General features: G+C 40.1%; 1 protein-coding gene across 3 annotated transcripts in view; it reads right to left on the reverse strand.

Moving 5' to 3' along the window:
- Positions 1-234: 234 nt before the first annotated feature.
- Positions 235-15,250, reverse strand: part of AKNA (AT-hook transcription factor) — a 61,656-nt gene continuing 46,640 nt past the window's right edge. For 2 of the 3 annotated variants that reach the window (XM_051979468.1, XM_051979469.1), the window contains exons 17-21: positions 12,075-12,212; positions 10,636-10,731; positions 9,467-9,583; positions 8,230-8,413; positions 235-5,671 (exon numbers count right to left, since the gene is read on the reverse strand). In XM_051979468.1, coding sequence (XP_051835428.1) covers positions 5,386-5,671; positions 8,230-8,413; positions 9,467-9,583; positions 10,636-10,731; positions 12,075-12,212 — 821 coding nt within the window. In that variant the 3' untranslated portion in view covers positions 235-5,385. Of the gene's footprint in view, positions 5,672-8,229; positions 8,414-9,466; positions 9,584-10,635; positions 10,732-12,074; positions 12,213-12,298; positions 12,378-15,250 lie in introns of those variants that run through there. The other variant, XM_051979470.1, reaches the window with a different exon arrangement.

Genomic DNA, 15,250 nt, shown 5'->3' on the forward strand with positions numbered 1-15,250 from the left:
CAAGAGATGACAAAGATATTAAATACCAAGTGCCATCCCCCAACAAATTGAAAAAAGTGATGAATAAGCTATTAACAAAAGAAGTGCAAACTATTAACAACTACATGAAATATTGTACTGAAAAAAGGAAGTGATGCAAAAATTAAAAGATAATAAAATTTATTTTGAAAAGATGGAAGTATATATGTTAATGAGTGCATCTGTGTAAACAGAAAGTAAAAAATTTAAGCTTAATGCTGTAATCAATGAACATTTATTAAGCACCCACTGTGTGCCAGGCACTGTGAGAATACAAAAAGAGGCAAAAAACAGACTTCAAAGAATTTACAATCTAATGGGGAAGATAACATAAAAATATATGCAAAGCAAGCTATATACAAGACAAACAGAAAATAGAAGGAAGGCACTAGAATTAAGAGGAATTGGGGAAGACTTTCAGTAAAAGAATGGAGTTTACTTGGGAATTTAAAAAAAGCTAAGGAGTTGAGCAGATGGGACAAAGGAGGAAAAGTAATGTGGGCATGAAAAATAGCTAGAGAAAATGCTTGGAGCCAAGAGATAGAGTGTCCTGTTCATGTAACAGCCAAGAGGCTAGAGTCATGGAATCAAAGAGCACATATCAGGGAGTAAAAAACTAGAAATGTAGGAGGGGACTATGTTATAAACTTTTTTTTGCCAAATTCAGCCTTTTGTATTTGATCTAAGCAATAGGAAGGCACTGTAATTTATTGAGTGAATAGGGGAAGGGTGACATTAGACCTCTGCTTTAGGAAAATCACTTTAGGGACTGGAGGATAGACTGGAATGAGAGAGCCATGAGGCAGATAGATCCACCAACAGGTTATTGCAGCAACCCAGTCATGAGGTGATGAGGGCTTGTACTAGAATGGTAGCAGTGTCAGAGCAGAGAAGGTGATGTATTCAAGGGATGCTGTGAAATTCAAATGGACAAGCCTTGGCAATCGATTAGACAGATAGGTGAGAGATAGTGAGGGATCCAGGATGACACAGGTGCAAGCCTGAAGGACCAGGAATATGGGGTTACCCTCTATAGCAACATAGAAGGGAGAGAGTAGACAGGGTTTAGGGGAAAGATAATGAGTGTAGTTTTGGACATGCTGAGTTCAAGGTGTCTACTGGAAATCCAATTCAAGATATTTGCAAGACAGATATTCAGGATTGGAAGTCAGCAGATTTGGGGGAAGGATAGAGTAGATTTGAGAATCATCTCAAAATGATGTATAAAGTATAAAGATGCTAATTAAATCTGTGTGGGCTGACAAGATCACCAGGTAATATAGAGAAGAGGACCTGGGACAGAAATTTGAAGGACACCTACAGTTAGAGGGTATGGTCTGGGAAGAGGATCCAGCAAAGGAGACAAAGAGTGGTCAGATAGGAAGAGAACCAAGAGATGATGATATCCCGAAATCCTAGAAAAAATAGAATATTGAAGAGTGAGCAACAGTGTCAAATGCTGCATAGAAGTCAAGGGAACTGGATTATTAGGGATTAAAAAAAGAGAAAAAAAGTGGAGGCATTTTTTTATAGTTTTTTCAAGTAGTTTAACTACAAAGAGAAGAGGAGATATAGGATGATAGTAGGAATGGAATGATCAAGTGAGGGTTTTTTCGAAGAGAGACATGGGCAAGTATATATAGAGTGTAGAATGAACCAGTAGAAAGGAAGAGATTGAGAATAAGTGAAAGAGTAGGGATAAGAAAGAGCACAATATGTTGGAGGAAAGGAGATAAAGAGGGAATCATTGGGACAAGTAGAGGAGTTAGCCTTGGTAAGGAATAATGCTTCATCATGTGAAATGGGTGGAGATAGTGGTAGAAGGCATATGAGTGACAGGGGATGAGTAAGGAGGAGCTCATGGCAAATGGTCTGAAGTTTGAGGAGAGATAAAGGTGTGGAACAGCTGCTATGGAGAGTGGGAGTCTAGCAGATTGCCTAGCAGAAGTGGGGTCTCAATTGGGATTATGTAACAAATCTGTCGTGGACTCAGTAGTTGCCTGATGTTCTCCATCTTTATAGGAATAAAAATGACAAAAGGTGAGTAATCCAAGGCTGAGGCTTGGCTGGCCATGATCAGTCACAAGAGGAATAGGGTTTCAAAAAAGAAAGACCATGTAGAATTAAATTGGTCAAGATGGTAAAAAGAGGTTGGCTAATGCAAGGGAAATGGCCTTGGAGAGAATTAAGGGGTCAAAGGATTGGATGTGAATAGGGTTTAATAAGGGAAGGCAGAGGGAGAAGTGAAAAGTCAGTGTTATTAGCGGGATTTCAGAATTCTTGAACACAAGAGATGGCACACTTGAGTGTCATGGAAAAATCATGAATATGACTGTGTGGCTGAGGTGGGGCAGAGTGGCAGCTTTATAGGTTGAGGAAGTGAGGGTGTCTGAGAATGAGTAAATAGGTATGTTCAAGTCCCCCATCACCAGAATAGCTCCTATCATGGGGAGGAGAGAAAAGAAGTGAGCTACGTATTATACTCAAGGGGAGTGACCCAGGGAATTACAGACAATAGCTACCAGGATTTTGATCAGATGGTGGATATGAAATGCATGAACATCAAAATAGAAGGCACTGAGTGATGGAGCAGAAGGAGAACCTGGAAGGGGCAATGGGGAAGAGTATTCTAACCCCCTCACCCCAACAAGTGAGCAAAGGAGAACGAGTGAAGGTGCAGCTAGTATTGAAAAGGATGGAGGAGGAGGTTGTTTTATCAGGGAAGAGCCAGATTTCAGTAAAAGCTAGTAGGTGCAAGGAGTGGAAGATTTAAGATGAAGGGAAATTTGTTGCCTATGGAAGAGGCATTCTATAGGGCAGAATGGAAGGAGTAAGTGATATTTGGTTGAAATTTTGGGATAGGAAGGTTGAGATGAATGAGATGGGGATGATCTATAAGATTTGTATGCTGACCAAACATTCCTGAAGAGATGAGAAGTTTCATGTCCTTATTTTTATTAACGAGATTATGGATGTGGAATATTGTTGGAATCTTTACAAACTGCTAACTCATTAGAGTTGATAAATTATTGATCTGATCTTAGATGTGTTTGGCAAGAACCTGAAACAAGGTATTAAGTAGAACTAATTGATACAATGCTTGTGTTTATACCTTTACTCATTGGAATTCACAAGTATGGGAGATTCACAAAGTTAACTGTGTAACTTTGTGAATTCATACCTCCCTTGAAGCTCTTAGGGCCAGAGAGCACTATGGGAGAAGACCCATAATCCCGCTCTCTGATATATAAGAAAGCAGAGGCCCAATTAGGAGAATTCAGCTGAATTACATGGAGACGGGAGCGTCAAGTGAGTTCAGCCAGAAACCTTCTCTGAGTGAGGAGTTTTACTTTGGAACATTGACTGGGGTCGGAGAGGAGCACTCTGGGAGATTGAGAGCCAGAAGCCCTTTCTCAGAGGCAAGACAGATTCAACTTGGTGCTGGCTGGAGGCTGAAGAAAGCAAAGGCAGAAGCAAAGGACAAAGCTGCAAGAGCTCTTGAAACCAAGCTGAGAGATAGGCCTCTAAGCTAACCGGGCTATATTGGAGACAATAAAAGATCTGAACTTTTATCACCTGGCTGCATTTTGGGTGATTATTTACTCTTAATTGATACTAAGGCTGCCTCCAGAAAACTTCCCCAAGAAACCTGCTTTCTCCCAAAGAGAACAATTATTATAAACAAGAACCCAACAGAATATTGCACATATTGTCAGACCCTGTTAATATATTGGTTAAGTTTTGAGCTTTTTGGTTATCAAAGATGGTTTACTGCATAGAGGAAAGCCAATAAAAATGTGAAAAAAAGTCTGACTTTTGTTGAGAGCTTGGCCCCCAGAGTTTATTTCTAATGTAAATAACGCCTGTATATGGAGATCTGGAGTTCAAATCAAATTTCTCTTTGGCTCACTCTTTCCATCCAAAAGTCCTCCTCCCTCTCAAGAGTTAACATCTGTTGAACTCTTGAAAGTCTGAATACTCTCACAATGCAGTAGCATAGCACCAGTAGAAAAGAATTGTTTCTACTTCACTCAATTAACATTTTGGATCCTATTAAGGCAGACCGCAGCTAAGAGAAAAGAACTGGATGGTGCTCTCATTTTCCAAGGGGATTTCTATGTGAAGGGGGAAAATGAAGGAGAATAAAGACTAGAAAGCAAGAAGAATGAATAGAGAATATAAAATGATGGGAAGAGACAAAACATTTGAGAAAGAAAAATGAAATAAGCTCTAGAAGGAAAGGTATGAATTCACTCTTAATTTCTGCAAGGGATCATCTATAGGCTGTCTATGAGAAAGGTTTTTTTTTTTTTTGTTTGTTTTCTTTGCCTCTATTTTCAGTGCAAACATGACTTCAAGAATCACATGATGATAAAACACACCAGACACATTTTTTGTTTTGTTTTGTTTTTCTTTAAAAAAAAAAAAAAAAAGGATCAGCGTTCATTTTTCTTCATTAACCTTTGGAATTAAAATAAGGTTTTAAATGCCCCAAATATACAAACGCCATCTATGCGGTGCATTCTAGGAATGCTGAGGTAAGCATCAATGCAGGGGATTTTGGCATCCCTCAGTGCAATAGTCTGTACCCAAGAGACAGATGCATTAGGAACTGTCTCAGCTCCAATCAATTAAATGCCAAATAAATCCACAGAAAGGAGGAAGTACCAGGAGGAATTCTTGCAGGAAAAAAAAAAAAGGAAAACAATTTCAAAAACACTGGCTTCAAACATATTGATGTGGAAGCCCTTATTTCCAGCAAAAGAGAAATTGAAAGCCCAGGGACTTCTGTTCAGACTCTAAAAATAGTGCAGAAGCTGCCAGTAAAGAGCCCCCTCCTCCTCTTTTTTTTTTTTTTCACAGCTTTTGTCTCCCTAGGAGTTAGCAATGGCTTTATCCTCCTACCACTTCCCTTTTCCATATATACACACTCTGCAAGCGCTTCTCTCCTTGACTCTTGAAGGACTCATTCTATTCTTGGGGACCTGAGACAAAGCAGCCTGGCCTTGAAAAAAAAAATCTCATTAGCTGGAGATAGGAAAGTACAGGTGTGGAAGGAAAGGCTATTGCTATTCCCAGAGTTCTTTGTGTACAGAGCTTTGTTCATTCTCAGTATCATACTGCTGGTGGAGGACTTTGGACTGAAAGCCCCAGACTGCTCTGTCCATAGTTGAAAAAATACATTGTTCTCTTGTTAAAAAAAAAGTTTAAAAAAATAAGCTTGTTATCTGCTGCCAATTTAGCATCCACATGAAGGGTTTCCCCCAGCATTTCCAGGTTGTTTGCTCTTGCAAAAGGTCTACCATGCTCAGTGAAAGAGAACTCAAACTCCCTGCCCTTTTATCCCTCATGTTAAGTCAATTCCTGTCAAAAGAGGCAGGATCCCCGTAGACCTCGGGCTCTGTGCAGGTCAGCAGACAAAGACCGGCTCATTTGTTTGGTGGTGAGTTCGACACTTTTGGCTGCTTCCACAGCACGACTCAAGGACCGGCTGAGGTCATCCAGATCCACGAGGTCCAGCTCGGACAAGCAGCGGTGGCTCGGGGCTGGGGTTCGGCGGCTCTGAGACCAGGCTCTCACCTCAGCAGGTTTTTTACCACTGGTACGATGCGTGGGGGAGGAGGCAGAGGTAGGTGCTCCTGGAGAATACCACCTGGGGAGAAGCAAAAGAAATAAGGGAATGGCAAAAACTCAACGACCTCATTCTCTATAACTTAAACAATACTTCCTGCTGGGCCATTGATCCTGGATGAGCTAAATATAGAGTGCTTGGATTAGAAACGCCTGTGTTCCTGATCAATGAACATGTGGCCATGAGATAAACAGGACATGTTCTATATTATGTTCTTTAATGAGAAGGGCTCAGACAGAAGGATCAGAAGACTTAGACGTAAGGATGATACTCTATTGACAATAAACAATAGGACTTTTTTTGCTCTTTTGAAATCGGTCATTCAATTCTCATAGAGTCTCTGGACCATTTTTTGTTGTTTTTCCCTCTTTTTTTCTTTTGGAGTTGTGCCTAGATTGCTGCTCACTAGCCCCCTATCAGGAGAGGGGAAAGAAGAAGGAAACAAATTCTGATCTCTCAATTTAGAGAAGCATAGGAGGAGGAAGGAACCTCAGAAATCCTCTAGTCCAATATGCTTGCTGGCAAAGCAGGCCTTGCCAAGGTCATAGAGAGGGCATAAATAGAATTAAAACAAGGCCTTTTAACCCAGTCAGGGAGTAAGCCAAGTCATTCAATCAGTCCCAGAATTTTAAGAGCCAGAAGGGACCATGAAAACCATGAAATACAATTTAACCGAGGAAAAAACAGAAGTTTAAGGAGCTGTGTTAAGTGTGGACTAGCTCTCAGGCACCCTCTCCAATATCCTTTTGAGAACCAAATTATTATTGCCTTTCTAATTTAATCAAATAGTCGATAGAAAAGATTAAGTTGTGTGTGGGAGGGAAGGAAGTGGTGGCAAAGATTCATGAAATTTATTTGGCCTGATGTTTGAGGATCTAGTGTGGGGCCCTGCAGATAGTACATGAGGTTAACATTTTTATAGGAAAAGGCAGCAAAATGTGGTAGGCCACACCTGTCATCCCTTACGGGCAGATTGCTTGAGCTCAGGAGTTCTGAGGTGCCATACAACAGCCAAGTGAGGGTTTGCACTGTCTTACTCTAATAGTCCTCAGGGAAAGGAGAGCCCCTAGAATGGGTCGGGGAAATAGACCTTGATCAGACCCACAAGGGTCTGCTACAGGAGGAAAAAAGGAAAGGGAGAGGGAGGGATGGAGGGAAGGAGAGACAGAGAGACAGAGACACAGAAACAGAGACACAGAGAGAGAGACAGAGAGGCAGAAAGATAGGGAGAGAGAGAAATGAGGGAGAGATAGAGAGGCAGAGATAGACAAAGAGAGGAAGAAGGGGAGGGAGAGGGAAGGAGAGAGAGACACAGAGAGAAGAGAGACAGACACAGAGAGGGAAGGGAGGGAGAGGGAGGGAGAGAGAGAGAGAGAAAGAGAGAGAGAGAGAGAGAGAGAGAGGGAGAGGGAAGGAGAGAGACACATAGAAGAGAAACAGAGAAAGAAGGGAGGGAAAGAGAGAGAGAGAGAAAGAAAGGTAGAGAAGAGGGAGAAGGAAGGAGAGAGAGACACACAGAGAAAAGAGAGACAGACACAGAGAGAGAGAGAGAGAGAAGAGAGAGAGAGAGAGAGAGAGAGAGAGAGAGAGAGAGAGAGAGAGAGAAAGGAGGAGGAGGAGGAGGAAAGGGGGATGACAACCTCTAAAGTCTCTTCTGATTCTAAATTTAAGATCCTATAATTCTAGGACTTCATCTTTTTATCTCTTCTAATTCCCTAAGATTTTTAGTTCTGCATTTTTGACTGAGTTTTCCAGTTTGAAGTTTGATGCAGAGGCCATTAATGGGCCCAAATTGGGGATCCATTAGAGCCAGCTCAGACAGAGACCCAATTTTTTAATCTTCAGTGTAAGCATTTCCCTCAGATACCAGCAAATACTACAAATCAGGGCTCAATTTATTGTTTTTGTTTATTGTCTAAGTTTAAGAAAGCAATGGAGAAAATAATAATGCAGATTAAAAAGTCTGTTGTGTGTACATTTTTAAAAAGAGAATTGTGAAACATTATCGGGACACTGTTGGTCTGAGTCTATGGCTGATTGGCATAGAAGTTTGGACCAGTTCTGTTTCCTACTTGGTTCAGTTCTTTAGGCAGCTCCCTGACTCCTAAGGATAATCAGCTGATTTTCTCCTGATTGGAGCTTAGAACTCCTAAGCACAAGTGGTCCACAAGCCTGAGCCTTTTCCATGGCAACTATTATCAGAGTGCCATCACAGCCAGTCTCTCTCCCTTGAATGGAGTTGGAATTTATTCTATATTTAGGTCTAGATTAATATAAATAATACATTCTCTGAAATAACTGGCATTAGTTTGGATTTTTATTGCCTACTTCAATTGAGCCAGGAACAATTAATTACTTATATTTTTCATACCGTTTCATATAACTTCAGTGTGAATTTAAATTAAGTGACCACTTGACAGGATTCACTGTTTGCACTCATGAGGACCTGGCTGTACGTATCATGTAGCAAAGAGGACAAAGATATTCCTGTTGTCTACTCAATAAGCCCTGTCTAAGCCTGGCTCATATATCAGGACAAGAGGGACCATATTCATCTAGAAGAAGATAATGATTCTTACAATGTTGAGGGTGAATAAGGCACAACAGGAACTGGTGGGACGTAAGCGAAGGTTGTCCCCATGGGAGATGCAAGATACCACACCCCAGGAAGCGATGGCGGAGACGACGGCTGCTCCCGTTGCTCAGATTTCCGAACTGGGCCAGAACTGAGGGGTGCTCCTTTCCGTGTGCCCTTGTCTGCCCCTGTAGGGAGGATGAGGACCAGAAACATGAAGCATTTCCTTGCTGTGAGAAGGATGAGGAGAAGTGGGTTGGAGATGGGATCATTTCCCTTTAGGACACCTGCCTTCCTGACTGAAATTCTAGGAATCTGAGATCCTTAGACTCTCTGACGATGGTTGAGGTTTCCTTGGAATCCCCTTCGCAGTATTTGACATACTGGATAATCTAAGCAGTTGGTGTTAAATAGCTCCTCTTTGGGGCTCCCTTTAGGAAACTGGGACAAGACTGAGAATTTCTGTATTCTATTATTCTTCCAGTATTCATCCAAATCTGTCTTTCTTCCTTCCTCAGCTCTGAGTCCCTCACCCTGTTGTACTGTACTTATCTAGTAGGAGGGGAGCTGGATGAACAAAAGTTGAAGAAATAAGAGAGTGACAGAATGCGTGTAAAAAAGTTAAAAAAAAAAGGGGGGGGCTGGGGGATGTGGCTAAATATTAATGGCACAGCTGATACAACAAACAGAGGCTTTTGTGGACCTCTGAATTCTTTCATGCTCTTTATCAGATATGGCCTCAGGAAAGATGATACTGGAGATCTTGGAGTGAAACAAAAATCAGTAATGCTCCTATTGTCAGGGGATGGAACCTTTGTGCTGTCCTGCTAGAACTCCTATATGGGAGCTTAGACCAACAACTCTGCTTGGTTTGTGACTGCTACAAGAAGGACTCAGTTCTTCTCTCACTTCTAATCCAAATTCTGCCCTTTGGTGTACAATCGGTCTGTTGTAAAAGGCAGAATATATGGGGAAAGAAATGATATTTACAGCTGGCAGGGACCTTCTATATTCCTGCTACATTTTAGAGATGAAAAAACTAAGGATGTTATTGTTCAGTCGAGTCCAACTTTTCATGACCTCATTTAGGGTTTTTTGAAAAGATACTAGAATGGTTTTCCATTTCCTTCTCCTGCTCATTTTACAGAGACTGGCTTATCTTTGCTAAAAAGGCTTTTTATATTATTTCAAGGTGACTTTAACAGTTTTAAGAGGGGGTAGAGAATTAATTTCTACCCTACCCGAGGATTCCCTGTCTCTCTCTGTGGGACTCCTAGGTCTGTGACATCTTGGATTCTGGGTCTTCTTGACGTTATTATGGGGAAAAAGTTCCTCTGGATCCTTGCTGGGAGGGTCATCTAAAAAAGAAAAGTAATCATTAAGGTAAACTTTGACTTAACTCTTATTGAGTTCAATATGAGCAAAAGAATGGTGGTCAAAAAAGAGCCCCGCTTCTGTCCTCTCCTGGCTCAGAGTTGGGGTTAATTCTGAGACCAATGATCAGGAAAGATGTGGTATGTTCTTGGCACCTAGAGGTGTTTGGGTGGTACATGAAGGTAATGGAATATTATTGTTCTATAAAAAATGGTGAACAAGCTGATTTTAGAAAGGCCTGGAAAGATTTACATGAACCAAAGTTGAGCAAAACAAGCAGAACCAGGAACACATTATACAAAATAACAGCAAGAATGTGCAATATTATCAGTCGTGAAAGACTTGGTTCTTCACCGTGGTTCAGTGATCCAAGGAAATCCCAATAGACTTTGGATAAAAAATACCATCTACATTCAGAAAAAGAATTAAGGAGACTTAAATGTAAATCAACACATACTATGCTCATTTCTTTTTCCTGTTTTTTCATCTCTCTCATAGTTTTTCATCTTTGCTCTGATTTTTCTCTCCCAACATGATTCATAAAGCAATGTGTCTTTAAAAATAAATAAATAAAACATACACAAATATATATTGGTGATGAAGGGTAGCAAGATTGGTGGAAGAGATAGGACAGAATGACCAAGTCCCTCAGGGGGAGTTTCTTACTAAACTTAGCATCAAATGTCCATGGTTTCTCCGTCTTATAGTTTCTGACAGAAATATCAATGGAGGAAACAATGCTTTATGAGGCATGCACTCTGCCCATCTGATAGAACAAAAGCTGATTGAGTGTAGGAAGCTTAATTTTTGTGTTTGTGCCCCCCCCCAACTCTCCCAGCACATAGCACAGTGTCTGACAAATAACAGTTGTTTAAAATAATACTTTGTTGATTGAATGATTGATTGACCAGATCCCTAGAGGCCCAATCCTATTAATATGTACTTATTAGTAACACAGAGTTCTGAAAGCCAAGGTTAACTCTGCAGACTGGCCTGGCTGGGCTGATCCTGGGTAGCCCCCAGGAATGGTTATTACCAAGAACTTTCTTCTTCACTGCATGACAGCAGGGGCAAGGAGGAGATTTGTCATCTTCCTGGAAGTTCTGAGAGGGTTTAGCGGAATATTCACGACCTAGGGACACAAAACAAAAATGGTTATCCTTGGGAATGGCTCAGAGCTGGAAATCAAAAGCTCATGACGAAATCACGTCATCATTAGTGAAAAGAGCCTTCAGTGTGGAATAGGCTCCTTCTCTGTTGGTTATTGGTCAACCTGGCATTTAGTTAAAAATACAGAAGCAAGTTGTAGGCCCTGGATCCCTGAGGTGCTGGTTTGGTTAGAATGGTTCTATTGTAGGGTCCCTGGCCTATAGGATCATAGATTTAGAACTATAAAAAAGGAGCTGAAGGCCATCTCAGTCAACTGCCCTCATTTAATAATAAAGAAAATTGAAGTTCAGAGACATTAAGCAACTTGTCCAATAGGATCAATCTAAAGGCCTCCAGAGATGAAGAGGTAACTCATTCTACTTTGAAACAGAATTATTAAGTTTTTTTTCTATTGAGCCAAAATTTATTTCTCTTCCTTCCTCCTTTTCTTTTTCCCTCCCTCCCTCCCTCTGTTCTTTCCTTCCTCCCTCCCTTTGTTCCTTCCTTCCTTTCTCCCTCCCTCTGTTCTTTCCTTCCTTTCTCCTTCCCTCTGTTTCTTCCTTCTTTTCTCCTTCCCTGTTTCTTCCTTCCTTTCTCCCTCTCTCGCGCCCTTCCTTTAATTTATAAAATAAGTTTTATACTGTCTTTCTACTTTATATCAATCATGTCTGGATACCAATCTCTCCTGGTTGGAGACCTGGATTGAAATCTCCCTTATTACAATAAAGAACAACCAAGGAAAAAATCTGATAGAGTCAGACAGTGTATGCAATAACTTCTCAGCATAGTTCCCTGTTTCTGTGCTAAGAGAAGGGAGGGTTAGGGTGGAGGTATCATTATCTGTTTTATCTGACCAAGGTTGGTAGGGCACAAATTTAATGACACAATATCATCATTTTTGTTGGATTCTATTGATGTATAAATTGTAAGCAATTCACACAAACAATCATAATTAGTATTTTTGATACAATTAAATGATTTTTTTTAGTTTTTTCTTCTCATTGTGTTGTTAGTTCTTTAGCATTTATGATCAACATTAATCATTGTCACTGATACCACATAAATGAATGTTTTTAGTTTTCGTCTTCTCATTTTGTTAGTTCTTTAGCATCTATGATCAACAACATTAATTATTATCACTGATATCACATGCCATTTACACATTTTCTCCTCCTCCAATCTCTTTTTCTTAAGTAAGATCTTTCCAGTACTTCATCTAGACTGGCCCAAAGGACAGTGGGTTGAGCTTTAGCACATGGGATTATATGAGATGAAGAACTTGCAATATCTTTCTGCCTTAGTCTATTGACTCCATTCTTCTCTCACCTGTGTAGTGGCCCCGGAAGTAGACTGTTTGTGTTTGCTTCCCTCTGGTTCCTCCTTTTATTCTCTCTCTGGGGCTCTGTTCTTCAGCTCTGCTCCCCTTAGTCTGGATCCTGGATATAGATTGTTCTGACTCAGAAGCTGAAATGGACAGAGCCCAAAAGAGTCAAAAGAAATAATCATCAAAAGTATGAGAAGTAAAACTCTTACTGAGGAGAGGTTATTACCTAGAGTTAGTCAGGATTGTAGTGGGGGAAAATGTGCCCTGGGTCACTTTGGGGTTTCTACTCTGATCAAAGATGATCCCTGAGGAGGAAAGCAGCATTATGATGTTTAGGTTCAATACTGTTCAAGGGAGCCAGGGTCCTGTTGGACAAGGTCATAGAAGGGTAAGCAGAGGAAATGTGTCTTCAGAAAGGTGCTGACAGCACCCTTTAAGTTTTCTGTTCTGGGGCAAAACTCCAGATGCCCTACTCTGGTGATGAGTTTGGAAATTAACACATCCCACCAAAAAAAAAAAAAAAAAAGAGTATAAAATACAATTCCTTTAAAAGTAAATTCTATCTTTCTACTGCCCTTTATTGAATGTAATTTTATTGCATTGTGATCGAGAAAAAAGATATTTAATATTTCTGCCTTTTATATTTGACTTTGAATAATTTTATGCACAAATACATGGCCAATTTTTGTGTAGGTGCCATATACTGCTGAAAAAAAAATAAATTTTTTTCTGGTCCCATTTATTTTTCTTCAAAGGGCTTTCTAATGTTCTATTTATTTCCTTAGCTTCTTTAGATAGGCTGAAATTTAATTGGACACTACCCCAGAAGTCAGGAGGACCTGAATTCAAATCTGGTCTTGGATACTTAACATTTCCTAGTTGTGTGATCCTGGGCAAGTCACTTAACTTCAATTGTCTAAGCAAAATAAATGAATAAATGAATAAATGAATGAATGAATGAATGAATGAATGAATAGCTCGCTCCCCAAGAAAATATAAAAGAAAGTGTTATATCTTATAAAGATCAGGGAATACAGACTTGAAAAGCCTGGGTTCAAATTCTAATTCCATTACTTTGATTTGTTACACAATCTAAAAGCCTCAATTTCCTTATCTGTTAAAATGAGCATGTATAGTAATGACATTGCCTGCCTTTCAAATTTATTATAAGAAAAATGCTTTGTAAACTATAATGTGCTCTAGGAAATGTGAGCTATTATTAATAAAATTACAAAGCCCTTGATAGGTGCACTTGAGGGATATAAAATAAAGAGTGAGGAAGAGATGAATGTTGATCTGCCTCCCACACCTCCTTCACTAGCCAATCTTTCTTTACATTTTTCCATATCCCCAAAATGAAAGAGATGCACAAAGAGAAAAAGACAGAAACCAAGAAACAGAGAGAGAAAGAGAGAGACAGAAAGAGAAAGAGACAGAGATAGACTGACATAGAAACAGGGAGAAGGAAGAAAGAGAGAAGAGAAGGTAATAGAAACAGAGAAAGAGAAGAGAGAAAGAGAGAGAGAAGAGACAGACAAAAATACAGGAGAGGAGGGAGGACTGGGCGGGGGGAGACAGAGAGACAGAGAGACAAAGAGATAGTGAGAGAGAGACAGAAAGACAAAGAGAAAGAAAGAAGGAGAGGAGGAGAGAGAGAGAGCGAGAGAGAGAGAAAGAGAGAGAGATCAAGAGAGAGAGAAGAGAAGAGAGAGAGAGAGAGAAGAGAGAGAGAGAGAGAGAGAGAGAGAGAGAGAGAGAAGGTGGAGGAGAGAGGGAGAGGGACATTAGACTTATCAATGGTGTCACATTTGAGACAGTACCCTGTTATAAAGTGGTTTTACTTTTAGGGTGATACATGCCTTTGCTTGGGTAAGGAGTACTGCCCTATTTGAATATTAATATGCCACACACTCCTCATCTCTCTAGCTCTTGTAGAGGGCACCACCAAATCTTCCAGGTATTCAGATTAGAAACCTTGAAATTAACTGTATTAACCTTCTCTCACTTCGCTCAAACTTATCCAAGTTCATTTGCTTCCCCCTCCATCACAGTTGCTAAGCTGCTTCAGATAAGAGACTTTCATTTTTTGTTTTTATATCTCCAGTGTTTATGCTTGACACACAGTAGATGTTTAACAAATGCTTGTTAAAAAATGAAAACACAGTCCCTACTCTCAAGGAATTAACATGATCTAGAAGAAAAAACACAAAATTTTGGTTCCACAGGATCAGAACTCAAATTCTTATGTTTATGAGTATTACTGCCTATGTGGCTATGGGTAAAAAATTTTTCCTTTTTGGACCTTGTTTCCTCAACTGTAAAATTCCAAGGATGGGCTAAATAGGGTTTTTAAGTTCTCTTCTAATTCTAAATGCTGTATTCTAATCTAATGGGGGTGGGCAACACAACTTGTATCTGAATAACAATAATACAAGGTAGAATGTACAAGGAGTAAAGAAGAATTCTCAGGAAAGAAGTTGCTTTCAGATGGGAAAAGACATTGCTTTCAGGTGGGGGAACAGCGAGGTTTCATGGAGGAAAGGATACCTGATCTGGGTCTTGAAGGAAAGAAAAGACTTCAATAAATGATGATGAGAGAAGTTATGCAGTGAGTACCAATTTGTTTTCATTTTTGTTCTGTGGCTATAGACAGTACCTCTGACTCCAGCCAGCATCTCACTAATATGTACCAAGGTCATTAAAGGGACCAACCATGAAGGGCCTCTAAAATTCTCCACAACTGAAGAAAGATTAATTCCAAGGGCTTCTGTCCCCTGCTTGGATAGGAAATCAGTGAGCCTTACCTCAGGGACCCTCATTAAGGGGCAGCTTGAATAAGAACCAGATTTTCATCTTTCCTAAGTTGTTTCTGGTACTAAGAAGCTGGTAGTATTAACTCTTTGAAGACAGACCTACATGTGATAAAAGGTCCAGTAAAGGACCCTCTTAGTTGTCCCAATACCACATCATTATCATCAGTGACATTCACACAATATGCTAAGGTTACCCTCAAAGTGCTTTCCTTACAACAGTCTATCTCTGAGCCTCAAAGTTTAAGAAAAATATTGGTAAATTCAATGATAGATATGTTCTAAGAAGGACAAACCAGGATGGTGAAGGGCCTTGGGTCCGTGTCATGTAGATAACTTGAAGGCTCGAGTGATATGGTAGCTGTTTT

The sequence above is a fragment of the Antechinus flavipes genome, chromosome 2, assembly GCF_016432865.1.
Source record: "Antechinus flavipes isolate AdamAnt ecotype Samford, QLD, Australia chromosome 2, AdamAnt_v2, whole genome shotgun sequence".
Taxonomy (NCBI): Eukaryota; Metazoa; Chordata; class Mammalia; order Dasyuromorphia; family Dasyuridae; genus Antechinus; species Antechinus flavipes.